Below are 13,619 nucleotides of genomic sequence, written 5' to 3' on the forward strand. Positions count from 1 at the left end.
ATCCTCTATGGACCCCATAGATATTCCATCATCAAAATGCCTGCAGCTGGAGCAGCTTCAGCTGGAATATTAAAGGAACTGACCTCGATGGTGTTTTATTCAAGTATTCCTGACAGATTCCATGGAGAAATATCTAATGCTTAGTCTGAATTTCATTACTTTTCTTATAAGAATGACAAAGCAATTAATATTAAAAATTGAAAAAAAAAAAAAAGGCAGAAAAAATGCAGACACAAATTTTACTAATGTGAAAGAAAAATATTTTAAAAACAGAGGACCAATGCCAACCTTAATACTGTAAAACCACAGTGGGCATGGAATTAAAAAAAAAGAAAAAAGAAATCTTTAAATCAGATTTTCCTTTTTAATCATGGTCTGGGTTGGAAAGGACCTTAAAGATCATCCAGTTTCACTCCCCTGCAATGGGCAGGGACACATTCCACTATCCCAGCTTGCTCAGAGCCCCATCCATCCTGGCCTTGGACACTGCCAGGGATAGAGCAGCCACAGCTTCTCTGGGCAACGTGGGCCAGGGCCTCACCACCCTCACAGGGAACAATTTCTTCCTCATATCCAATCTAAACCTCCTCTCTGTCAGTGTGAAGCCATTGCCTCTTGTCCTATCACTCCAGGCCCTTGTCAAGAGTCTCTCTCCATCTTTCCTGTGGGTTCCCTTCAGGCACTGGAAGCCTCACCCCAAAGCCTCCTGTTCCCCACATTTAACAATCCAAATTCCCTCAGCTTTTCCCCCCAGGAGGAAAACCAGTTTTACATAAAAGTGCCAGTGAACCATTTAATAGATAAGGCATATGACAAATATAATCAGAATGAGTGGATAAATAAAGGAATGAAGTTTGGCTCTGTAAGTGAATGGCCTAATTGTTACCAGAAAAAGGAAAAAAAAAAATCAACCAAACAAAACAAACAATAATAGCAACTGAAAAACAAAGAAGTAAGTCTGTGGCTTCCCAAAATTTTGAGTTAAGCTCATGAAAGAAATCATCTCTCTCTCCAAACCTCACTTCACTTTTAACCTCAGTTATCACAACGGCAATTACATGGCTCCTACAAAAAAAAATATAAGGACAGTACTATCCATAGGTTTTTGAACAGAATTAAAAACAGATCTATTGATTATATGGAAATATGCAAAGGCAGGATGCAATTTCCAGGCACATCCCTGTGCCTACATTTTTCTCTAGACCAGCTCTGAGTGTTTTGGATGGTTCTGTCTTGTTGTAAGGGCTGTATGTGGAGCCCAGGTTATTGTTTAGGGAGGCTGGACAGCCTTCTAATGGAATCCACTTTTAGCTCTTGTAAGATGTCTACATTTAGCTACACAGGCCAAAAGCCAGTTTTCAGAAATGCTGCAGGCGCTTGGGCATATCAGGAATGCAGGTGCATGCCTGGTGCAGTGGTTCACTGCCTACTTCTTCCTGCCCCCAGCAGTGGAGAGCACTGGAAACCCCTGGGATTCAGGCTGCTGTCTGTATTTCACATGCTGTGTACTCAGATATGTCTTGAATAACGTGCTTCACCTCCTTTTCTCCAGGCTAAACACCCCCAGCCACTCCTCACAGGACTTACTCTTTAGGTATCTATTTTAGTATCTACATATGCTGAATTTGAATACAGTAATCTCAATATATTGACGATAAATGGGCAAAAAAGTCCATGCCTGGTACACGTGTATTGCTGTCACTAATTAAATAGTAGATATATTTTGCCTCACTTTCTCTTCAGGAGGAGGAATTTGTCAAAAATCATCCCCCAGTGGTGTTTCAGGAGAAATATGTATTTATTAAAAGAGCTTTCCTATAATTTGTAGAAAATATTTTAATAGTACTCTGATAATGTGCATTATAAATTCTCAGAATATTAGGGAGATTTCAAAAGAGAACTGTTTCATACCCATTACTGTACAAAGAGTAATTAGAATTAAAGTAAAAAATATAAACAATTCTGTGACAGTGATATTTCAGTGTCGCTCACCACACCAGCCCTGAGTTTTCAGGTGTGTTACCACAGCCTTGTTTCACTCTTTGCACAACACCACTCACTTTATACCCTGTGTAAGACCTCCCTGCAGGTTCAGCTACAGAGTGGAAACTAATGTCATCATCAGGACAGTAATAAATCATATCACGTGTTAGCAAATGCAAAATTTGCTCAGATATCCATTTTTTCCTTTGCACAGAAGAAATGAAGGAGTACAGAGGAGCTACTGCAGTATGTGCTGGGTAATGTGTCTCAGGAATGATACGGATGAAAGTTTGGGAGTTAGGCAGTATTCCCACTTAGGAACAGGCTGTGATGTGTGGAGGACAGAATGCTTCCCATCAACTTCAATAACACACTTCCCCACTCTTTTGGGAGCAGCTGGAAAAATCTGCCTCCAAATTTCTTTGGCAAGAAAGATGAATCAAAGCAAATGAGGAAAGTGGAAGGAGGAGCTGATCTCAGACAAGCTCCAAAGAGGACACAGCTCAGCAGGGAATGTGTTCTCCATTATCACTTACTACTGCAACCTCACTGGGGCTAATGAAAATACAGGGCACAAAGGTGATGGATAAGGAGAATCAGACTTTATGCCATACACAACCCCCCATCCAAATCAGAGGTAGAAAACACATCTCCTACTGGCCATGATTCTTCTTTAAATGATCATTTCCAAACTATTCAGTGCTACATATCTCTCTTGCTGGTTTGAATGTTCCCAGGATCTTTGGCAGCTCTCCACATTTGCAGTTCCTCTGCAGGTAGCCTAACTGCAGCCAACTCTGGGTAAATATATCTCATCTGCCTTTGATTTATGGGCAAGATTCAGCCTCCTAGAACAGGCTTTGTGCAGGTGGAAGTGCAGGTGGAATGGGTGGGAGCACCGGAACCATCCACGTGGCAAGAAAATGAGCTTAAAAGAGTTCCACTTCATGATCTTTCTCTCAAGCAAAACAGCTGGCCTGCCTTCCCAAAACCTGTCAGTAGCTTCATGGTTACATCTCCACAGCCATGTGAACACAGCCAGGAGGAACATTTTCTACAAGGGAATTGAATTCTACCTAAAATCACTGCAGGACTTCTAGATGTTATCAGAGATTATTTACAAGATGGAGTGACAAGACAAGGGGAAAGGTTTAAAATTGAAAGAGAGTAGGTTTAGATTGCATATTACGAAGAAATTTTCCTGTGATAGTGATAGATAGTGATGTGTACTAAAACTCTGTATCCATGCATGTGAGGATACAGCAGGTTCATCATAATACTCAAAGAATCATAGAATCATGGAATGGTTTGGGTTGGAAGGGTCCAGTTCCATTCCCCTGCCATGGGCAGGGACACCTTCCACTATCCCAGATTGCTCAGAGCCCCATCCAGCCTGGCCTTGGACAATGTCAGAGATGGGGCACCCACAGCTTCTCTGGTCAACCTGTGCCAGGGCCTCAGCATCCTCACAGGGACAGTGACTCCACCACCTTCTTGTACCATTCTAGAACCCATTCTAATGTTCAATTGCGCTTTCTGTAAAGAAATTCTTCCTGAAAACTGGCCAATTGCTGCCTATTTTCAATGCAAGGAAGCACAATAGAATTCTAAGTTTCTGGGGGGTTCCATTTATGCCTCCATCTTCTGAGGTCCATGCAGTTCTCCTAACTTTGTTCTGAATGCATCCCTTTTCCTGTCTTAGATATGGTAGGGAAGATCACAGACTCCCAGAAAAAAGGGGTCAGGCTGGAAAGGACCAGAGGATCATCTTGTCCCACCTCCCTGTTCCAGCAGGACCATCCCAGAGCACAGGGCACAGGATTGTGTCTAGATGTTTCTGGAATATCCTGAGTGAGGAAGACTCCCCACCCTGTCTGGACAATCTATTCAGGGCTCAGTCACTACCCAGCACAGAAGTTCTGCCTCATGTCCAGGTGGAACTTCCTGGGATCAGTCCCTGCCCGTTCCTCTGGTGCCATTGCTGGGCCCCCCGGAGCAGAGCCTGGGCCCTGCTCTGAGCCCTCCCTGCTCACAGGGACACCCAGGGCTGAGGGCCCCTCTCAGCTGGGGCTCCTCTCGAGGCTGGACAGCCCCAGCTCCCTCAGCCTTTCCCTGTCAGAGATGCTCCAGGCCCTAAATCATCTCTGCAGCCTCTGCTGGCCCCGCTCCAGGAGCTCCCTGTCCCTCCTGTGCTGAGGAGCCCAGGGCTGGACACAGCTCTCCAGATGTGCCTGGCAGGACTGAGTAAGATTTTCTTATTCTTACATTTTTTGACTTACAGGCAACTCTGTTCCTAGTAAATTGTGACAGAGACTCTGAAGCAGCTGAACCCTACACACAAATTGTATCAACATGACCTTTACCCAGGGAGGAGCTAACTTATGCTTGAGAGAAATTGTAGCAAACATCTGGAAAAGAACTGTTTGTTAAAGCTTATAACTGAATTAAATAATGCAAGAAATACCTGCTAACATTGTAAGTCACTTATCTGTGAAAATGTGTTAGAGTGCGGCTGTGCTGTTGATAATACTTGACAAAAAGATTGTTAAGGCTTATTAAATTCCTTTTTTCTCGATATTTTGCTCACACTTGTCATGTGACTCTTTGATATGCAAACAGTTTGCAAATACAAGTGATAGCCACATAGCTCTACTGCATTGGAATGATAACTTGATGTTATTATGCCCTCTAATGTTGACTTCCTACATAGTTACAGACTTTTAACATCCTAAAAAATATGCACCTATCTACTAACCTTTATGCTGGGAGGGGTTCACAAGGTATTTGTGGAAGAACTGCCTGATTATAACTCTTTAGAATCCTCAGCTAAATGAAGCCTGCAAAGATAATAAAATGAAAGCAAGATTTACACAGACTTACTGGAAGTAAAAAAAATATGTAACAGCCAAGTAAATCTCTCATCTGTTCAAGGAGGCAAACAGAAAGAGAATCTGTCATCTTTGGCTCTACAAGATGGTCTATCACAATATCATCTGGGTTTCAATCAGTTCTATTTCTCATAATTGCTTTGTACATTGGAGTATTATAAGTGTCTCCAAGAGCTGTCAGTATGGAAAAGAATTTGGTGAAGGAATTGAGATGCCTGAGCATTAAATAGAGCTTTAATATGCTAAGGACCATGTAGGTTGTTTTACACTCAACGCCAGTTAAGTCCTTCCATGCTTTTATTCAGTTGAGGCTAGAAAAAAACAGCCTTTAACTTTAGAGTTACAGTCAAAAACAATTTAAAAAACCCCAACAATGGGGAAAAATACAAAACGCAAGAAAAAGAAATTTCAGGTTTTTAATATCCCAAATGTACAGGAACAACTCATGCTCCAAGTCTTCATTTAAATGTACACAAATGTTGTAAATATTGGGAGTATGAGGACAGATTCAGCACAGCAGAAATAGCCTCAACTCAAAAAAGTTATTTTTTAATCACAGCTTTTCGGCTTCCTCTCAAGAGAACAATGTCACACCTGAGTGGAGACAGACCAGAAATTCTTTGTAAGCAGCAGGACAAAGTGTTTTAAATGCAAAGAGCAGGGTTTTGTACAGAGGGTTACCAGAAGTGCTAACATCCTGTTTTCATCTTTGTGGTTTGCACTGATATCCTTTGAGTCTGTTGGGTTAACGAAAGGTGGGACAACAAAAGTGATAAATTTATCTACTTAGAGAAAATTACACCCAACCCCTCTGTTGAAAATTAAAGAGTAGTTTATGGAATTCCTGATACAACTGATCTCAGGAAATGGCATTTGGGCATTTTTTGTTTCTGTTAGAAAAATAATGGGAAAATATTTGTTTCCCTTATTAAATCCCATGTCTCTGAATAAGCATTAAGACACATCTTTATTATTTAGCCACTTTAAAAATACAGACTTTCATATTAACAGTATATCTGAGAATAACCAATATAGACCTGGGAAATGAAAGTTTTGGACCTTTTGAATTACAGAAGGAAATAATCACACACTTAAGAGTTTCAGAATCAAAACTAAATTCTGTTTTCTTCAGAAATAATGAAAGCTGGAACAGTGATCTTTGCCTTATGATAACCTCATTGATAATGCATCAAGAGCAAATAGACAACCAATCTGCAAGGAATCAGTGAAACCATTAACAGAAGGCTTAGTAGAAGCACAGACAACACCTGAAGGACGAGACGTCATCCAGAGGGACCTGGACAGGTGCCATGAGCCATGGGAACCAGGTGCTGCTGCTGCACCTGTCAGGACAACCCCTGGGATCAATCCAGGTGGGGATGGGCAGAAGGAGCAGCCCTGGGAGAAGGATCTGGGGGTACTGTGGGTGAGAGCTGGCCATGCCTCAACTCAGAACCCCCCTGGCTGCACCCAGAGCCCCAGGGCAGCAGAGGAGGGCGATTCTGCCCCTCTGCCCGGCTCTGCTGAGCCCTCCCTGCAGGGCTGCATCCAGCCCTGGGCCCAGCACAGGAAGGACAGGGAGCTGCTGCAGCCAGGCCAGAGCAGGGACACCAAGGGCATCAGAGGGATGGAGCAGCTCTGCTGGGAGGAAAGGCTGAGGGAACAATTGGGATTGTTCAGCCTGGGGAAGAGAAGGCTTTGGGGTGACCTCGTTGTGGCCTTGCAGTGCCTGAAGGGAACCCACAGGAAAGATGGAGAGAGACTCTTGACAAGGGCCTGGAGTGACAGGACAAGGGGAAATGGCTTCACACTGACAGGAGTGGGTTTAGACTGGATATGAGGAAGAAATTGTTCCCTGTGAGGGTGGTGAGGCCCTGGCCCAGGTTGTCCAGAGAAGCTGTGGCTGCCCCATCCCTGGCAGTGTCCAAGGCCAGGTTGGATGGGCTCTGAGCAACCTGGGAAAGTGGAAGGTGTCCCTGCCCATGGTGGGGGGTTGGAAATGGATGGGCTTTAAGGTCCCTTCCAACCCCAGCCATTCCATGGTTCTGTGATATTCCTTGTCAATGCAATTCCTTCAGTCACAAGTAATACAGGGAGAAATGGACTTGCTGCCATCCACTGTAATCAATAGGCTTAGATAGGAAATTACTGACACTGTGGATTAGTAAAAGCTCAGTTTCATTAATCAGTAACAATCGCTTCACTGCTTTACAAAACTCCCTACCTTATCATGGTATCATGATCCTCAATGAAGCCCCAGGAGCTCCAAGGAAGTTCTTCATTGTCTGAGCCTGACTAATGCTGCTGACTTCCAGTAAGAGCACACACAGACAAAAATATTTGCCAGACTGCAACCAACATTTAAAGTGACCTTTAAAATTAATAAATTCAAGGAATACAGTTAGATATTATAAAGTAATTTATTTTACACTTTTTTTTAAAAATACAAAATTCTAAAAAACATTTCCCTATCATTCATGCTGCCATAGTGCTGTCTAGACTATGCTAATGCCAGGAGTTTAGGTATTAAAGAATTAAAATTATCACAAACCAACATATCTGAATATAATACATCAAAAAGCTGGTGGCCCAGATTAACCATTTTGATTAAATAACGTTATTATTGAGTAGCACTTAAAGATACCCAGTAATTTGCAGAATAAAAACTCATCCTAATATCAGACACATCCGTAACACATCCTCCAAAATGGCTGATTCCAGGATGCTGCCCACCCTCTGTTTATCGCCAAACCCTTTCCACAGTCTTCTCCTCTGTGTGGCACTTTTTCACTGGCCATTTGTGCTGGTAGCACTGGGATGGAGAGGTTTGACTCTTGCCAGTCTGGAGAGGCCAAGTCTAAGGCACTGAGTAGGTGACTTAACAGGAACACATTTCACATTACTGCTTCCTGATGGAGCTGGAGATGATTTTAAAACAGAAATAAGGTATTAGAAGTTAAAAGGGGAAATAATATCATATGACTGTTGTCTTGTAATATTTTCCCTAGCAGAACAAAAGACGCATTCTGAAGAGAGTGCCAAAAGGTCTGAACTACAGAGGCACGTGGAAATCACTCACCAGGGATTCCTCCCTCTGGGAGCCAATGCAGCAGGAATGGTGCACAGGTTAATTACCCAGCCACAAACTGCAGCAACACTGGGAAACTGCTCCCAGTGTCCTGGGCATTTTCAGGCACTCCACAGAGAAACACTGAGCCCAACTCCCATGGGGAAACGAGGACTTGACAGAAAGGAGCCAAACAGAAAGAACCATATACAGAAAATAAGAGTAAATATAAAGAAAAATCAAAGAATGAGATGTCAGCAGCAGGATGCTCAAACACCTTAAGAAAATAAAACTTTTAAGCATTTGCTTTATTAGAGCAGCTAAAATACTCCAGCATTTTTTTTGTTTTTGTTTTTGCTTAGAATAGAAAATAATTTAGCACATACCAGAGATAAAGAAAGCTCTAAATAAGAGCTAAATAGACATGAAAGGATCTTTTGATTAAGGTCTGATCCACAGTTTGGAAAACACTCTATAAGCCTCAGGCAGATAAAGGAGTTAATGATAATGCTGTAAAAGAAGCATAGGTATAGCTTTTCTTCCTTTCTCTCTTTTTTGTTTTAAATCTGTCCAAAGAAAGTCTCTATAAAATATACATTAAGTGTAGGCATTTTCCAGGAATAGTTTATTTTTTGTTTGCTTTTAGGAGAGATTGCTAAAAGCTTAAGTCAACTCATGCCCGTGTCTATAGCTGCACCCATACCTGGTGGTGTCCATTTAGGCTTTTTGTCTGTGACAGGACTTGATGCATGCAGAGGTCTCCCTGCTGCTTCTGAGGGACTGGACATCACCTTCTGCCTTGGCTCAGAGTTCTGTTCTGTTATCCAGGAAGGAGAAACTATAGGTGATGCTGGGATGGAAATAAAAATTGCTTTAGAAAGATGTTCTTTAGCAGAGAAATCATCACTTCAGATGACAGACCACTGCACAGCAGAAATAATGAGGATGGTTCTAGACTGTTCCATCCTGAAGCAGTAAGTATTTACACAGACACCTTACCTGTTAGGGAATAACAGACATGGACGCAGCTTGCTCTTCCACAAGATGACAGTCACAGGAAGAAAAGAAGGGAGGCTACTTGCTTTTTAAAATAAGCTTAAACAAAGCCAACAGTGAAAGCTCCAACACTGATAATATTCCAGGGTCACTGTTTTGACACAAACCCCAGAAAAAAACTAGAAAAATCTAGAGGATCTTTAAAGAGACGAAACTTTCCTGGACAAGGAGGGCAGAAGGAATTTCTCCTGACATACAAATGCAGAGAAGCAGTGACATTTTGCTGGTTTGGGAGTGAATAAGCTCCAGTGTGTAAATTTAGTGTGAAAGTGCAAATGAGATGTCTCGAGTATGGGGGGAGTAAGTGAAAATGCAGTCAAAGCAGCCTGAATTTCACTAAAAATCCACACTAAATCCACATCCAAAGCATAACTAAGGAGAGGGTTTTGGTGGCGAAGAACTTACTGGGTACAGACTCTGGCTCAGAGTCCAGATCATGGGGTCTGTCATCACTGTCAACTACCAATGACATGTGATGTACTGGAACTTTGTCTGCTGCTGTCCTTTGCCTCCCATCACCATCAGGTGTGTCATCATCCATAACCTGATTGAGACCTACAAAACAGAAAGTGTTCAATCAGCTCAAATTTGCAGTACATCTATTCTCTTCCTCTAAAATAATTTGGTATTTGAGTCCCCAGAATTCATTTTGGTGATATGAAGTTATACTATTCAGAAACATATCACTGACACTTGTTTTCATGTGCTTCTCATTTTATTTTCTCATTGTCAAATTTATTAACATTTATCGTAATCAGGCTAACAAAAAGAAGATCAAAAATTCACCCATCCACAGGTTTGCTCATTTTAAGACTGGGACCAAATTTTCAATGAAAGAATTGACACCTCCTTCAACCTTAAATATATTTAAGATAAAGACTCTTTATTCCACACCAATAAAAAAAAAAGAAACCAATGGAAACAAAGAAGAGATAAGCTACTTAAATGCTTTTTGTGAAAGGAGTGTAAAAACAACTTACCTAAAAGTTCACTGTCTACACTGCAGTTGGAAAAAGGGGATCTCCTCTGTGTATTTTCTGATTCAATAGTCTTACCTGTTTTAAGACCCAGAAAAAAAAAAAAAAAAGAAATATTACTATACAAAAACACATTACAAAAAGTAAAAATATTAAGAAATTAAAACAGATGAAGTTTTATCTGTCTCTAATCCAAGCATATATTTGGAAGATCTTATAGAAGAGTTACTTCCCTCATAGAAAAAAACCCCATGAACATAAGAAAAGAAGCAACACCTAGAAACCCTCTCTTGTCATGACATCTTGAAATAAAATACAATTTTCAATCTATTTCAGTGTAAAATAAATTGCCATGTTCAAATTCACTGCATATAAATAAAGAGTGTTGCATGGAACTGTAAAGTAACCTTGTTCTTCTGAATTTTTCACCTCTTGGGGATTTGTAGATTTTTCTTTCACAGACAAGGCTAAGGCAACTTCCAAATCTCTTTTATAAAGTTTGTCATCCAAGGATAACCTGTGGAAAAAATGCCAACATGTTAAATAATAAAGCAATTATATAAGTGTTATAGAACTATTTCTGGCTCAGTGAGCTGTTTAAAATTTAGATACTTGTGAAGAGATTAATATTTCAATACATATCTATAGTATATTCTGTTACAAATATTATATTTGAAATTACTTAGACAAAACACAATAATTTTTAAAGCACTCTATACTTTAAAGCATTATGACTGCAAAACAGTGTATGTGTGCATATATATAGATATATCTATATCTATATATATGAACTATTAACTGGCATTACTGCAGGAAAAAAAATTAATTATTGCTTTTGCTTGAAATTCCACACCAGAATGTAATATTTAAACACAACTCTACTAATAAAAATTAGATTTCTCTTTTTCATTTACATTGACGTTTTCTGCTCCTTTACATATGTTCTTTTGGAAGGAATCAAACTTGTCTTTATATTTCTCTGGCTTAGGAGTCCCTAAGAAACTCAGAATTTTTAGAGTTATATGAAGGTGCATCAATAAGGCTCAAAATCTTTATTACGGTCATGTATTAGCTGTTTGTTCTCAGCTCCTTAAAACTCTAGGGAGAAAGAAACTAAACCCAAATATTCTTATTGAAATCCAGTTTTGCACAGAGTTGACCACAACATTTCTTACCTCTTATTAAGTGTCTGTGATGGAGTCACTTCTCTGGGCTTTTTTGGCTTCTCTTTTTTCTCCTTCTTTGACTCCTTGAGCTGTGTTCTAGATTTTTTGCTTGAAGGTGCAAAGTCTTCATCTGTTGGAAAACAGCAACAAGCTCTCACGAGTTTTTCTATATTCTTAAATTTCATAATTTTCATTGCATGCTGAAAATATATTGAGATAACCTTTTCTGGAAATTAATCCTACTTTAAAAGAACAAACAACTCTAACTGCACAATCCTTAAACATATTTAAAAGGAAAATTCAACATAGCCTCTTTTACATTTTTCAAATTCTTGATGTACAAGAACATCCCACCTACCATCATCTTCCAAATCCCCAAACTGAGAATAATCAACAACTTTCTTGTTCCTGTGGCAAAAAAAAAAAAATATAAAATACACACTATTAATCCTTTCTGACCAAGCATCTTGATTTGGTAACACTTCTGGATAAATCATGTTTTACAAGGAAAAAAAAGCAGTACGTGTTCAGGTGGACAGAATCACAGAATCATGGATTATCCATGAGTTGGAAGGGACCAACAAAGATCATCCAGTCCAGCTCCTGGCCCTGTTCAGGACACCCCACCAGTCCTACCCTGGGCATCCCTGAGAGTACTGTCACAACACTCCTGGAGCTCTGGCAGCCTTGGGGCCATGCCCATTCCCTATTCCAGTGCTCCACCACCCTCTGTGGAAAGAACTTTTTCCTCTTTTCCTGATATCCAACTTAACCCTCCCCTGGCAAAGCTCCAGTTGTTCCCTGGGTTCTGTCCCTACGCACAGAGAGCAAAGATAAAATTATAACCAGTGCAACTGTACACAATGGCTTATTATGAATAGCTTGTTGATTTTTTTAAAAAGACTCCCCACCCTGTCTGGACAATCTGTTCAGGGCTCAGTCACTACCCAGCACAGAAGTTCTGCCTCATGTCCAGGTGGAACTTCCTGGGATCAGTCCCTGCCCGTTCCTCTGGTGCCATTGCTGGGCCCCCCGGAGCAGAGCCTGGGCCCTGCTCTGAGCCCTCCCTGCTCACAGGGACACCCAGGGCTGAGGGCCCCTCTCAGCTGCGGCTCCTCTCGAGGCTGGACAGCCCCAGCTCCCTCAGCCTTTCCCTGTCAGAGATGCTCCAGGCCCTAAATCATCTCTGCAGCCTCTGCTGGCCCCGCTCCAGGAGCTCCCTGTCCCTCCTGTGCTGAGGAGCCCAGGGCTGGACACAGCTCTCCAGATGTGCCTGGCAGGGCCGGGCAGAGGGGCAGGATCACTCCCTGAGCTGCCGACACTGCTCTTCCCATTGCACCCCAGGCCATCATTGCCCTTCTTGTCCCCCTGGGCACTGCTGGCTCATGGACAGCCTGCTGCCCACCAGGACCCCCAGGTCCTTCTCAGCAGAGCTGCTGGCCAGCAGGTCACCCCCAGCCTGTGCTGGTGCATGGGACTATTCCTTCCCATGTGCAGAATACTGCACTTGCCTTTGTTGAATTTTAGACACTTCTTCTCTGCCCATCTCTGCAACCTGTCCAGGTCCAGGTCCCTTTGAAGAGCTGCACAGCACTCTGTGGTATCGGCCGCTCCTCCCATCTTTGTGTCATCTGTGAACTGCTGAGGAGACATCAACCCCTTCATCCAAATCATGGATGAGCAATTTAAAGAACACTGGGCCAAATATTATCCCTCCTGCAGGGCTGCATCCAGCCCTGGGCCCAGCACAGGAAGGACAGGGAGCTGCTGCAGCCAGGCCAGAGCAGGGACACCAAGAGCATCAGAGGGATGGAGCAGCTCTGCTGGGAGGAAAGGCTGAGGGAACAATTGGGATTGTTCAGCCTGGGGAAGAGAAGGCTTTGGGGTGACCTCATTGTGGCCTTGCAGTGCCTAAAGGGAACTCACAGGAAAGATGGAGAGAGACTCTTGACAAGGGCCTGGAGTGACAGGACAAGGGAATGACTTCACACTGACAGAGAGAAGGTTTAGATTGGATATGAGGAAAACATTGTTCCCTGTGAGGGTGATGAGGCCCTGGCCCAGGTTGCCCAGAGAAGCTGTGGCTGCCCCATCCCTGGCAGTGTCCAAGGCCAGGTTGGATGGGCTCTGAGCAACCTGGGATAGTGGAAGGTGTCCCTGCCCATGGTGGGGGGTTGAAAATGGATGGGCTTTAAGGTCCCTTCCAACCCAAGCCATTCTACGACAGAATCCCAGGGGACACCACTAATGCCGGGCCTCCAACAACACGGCCCTATCGCTGATCACGACCGCTCTGCTGGAAGGGAAAGGGGCCACCCTGGAATGTCCCAGAGGCCCCGAGGGGATCGGGGGAGCCCCTCGTCCCCCAGCCCCGCACACGCACCTCCTGGCCGGCCGCGCCATTCCCGCCGCCGCCGCCGCTGCGCGTCCTGCGGCCCCAGGAGCAGCGCCGAAAGTGCCGCTGCGGACGCGCAGCTGCGAT

General features: G+C 42.9%; 1 protein-coding gene across 3 annotated transcripts; it reads right to left on the reverse strand.

Moving 5' to 3' along the window:
- Positions 1 to 7,286: 7,286 nt before the first annotated feature.
- LOC131592296 (RAD51-associated protein 1-like) lies at positions 7,287 to 13,597 on the reverse strand. 3 transcript variants are annotated; one of them, XR_009280573.1, is made up of 10 exons: positions 13,521 to 13,589; positions 12,649 to 12,775; positions 11,496 to 11,545; positions 11,147 to 11,267; positions 10,379 to 10,488; positions 9,975 to 10,049; positions 9,400 to 9,549; positions 8,642 to 8,788; positions 7,951 to 8,112; positions 7,651 to 7,789 (listed from the first exon to the last, which is right to left on the reverse strand). XR_009280573.1 is itself a non-coding variant. In XM_058863714.1 (9 exons), the coding sequence occupies exons 2-9, from the start codon at positions 12,681 to 12,683 to the stop codon at positions 7,659 to 7,661; spliced, it is 819 nt and encodes a 272-aa protein (XP_058719697.1). In that variant the 5' UTR covers positions 12,684 to 12,778; positions 13,521 to 13,597; the 3' UTR covers positions 7,287 to 7,658. The 3 variants fall into 3 exon arrangements, 2 of the variants coding, with proteins under 2 accessions (XP_058719697.1, XP_058719696.1); XM_058863714.1 differs by lacking the exon at positions 7,951 to 8,112 and having other exon boundaries at positions 7,287 to 7,789; positions 12,649 to 12,778; positions 13,521 to 13,597; XM_058863713.1 differs by lacking the exon at positions 7,951 to 8,112 and having other exon boundaries at positions 7,287 to 7,789.
- Positions 13,598 to 13,619: the final 22 nt, after the last annotated feature.

Source organism: Poecile atricapillus, chromosome W (genome assembly GCF_030490865.1).
Source record: "Poecile atricapillus isolate bPoeAtr1 chromosome W, bPoeAtr1.hap1, whole genome shotgun sequence".
Taxonomy (NCBI): domain Eukaryota; kingdom Metazoa; phylum Chordata; class Aves; order Passeriformes; family Paridae; genus Poecile; species Poecile atricapillus.

What these genes read in the sequence shown, in the direction of transcription:
- LOC131592296 (XM_058863714.1), bottom strand. Translation starts at nt 12,683, where the DNA reads ATGGGCAGAGAAGAAGTGTCTAAAATTCAACAAAG. An exon ending in GTGTCTAAAATTCAACAAAG is followed by an intron (nt 11,546 to 12,648) that starts GCAAGTGCAGTA and finishes TTTTTGCCACAG; the next exon opens with GAACAAGAAAGTTGTTGATT. An exon ending in TGGGGATTTGGAAGATGATG is followed by an intron (nt 11,268 to 11,495) that starts GTAGGTGGGATG and finishes GTTTTCCAACAG; the next exon opens with ATGAAGACTTTGCACCTTCA.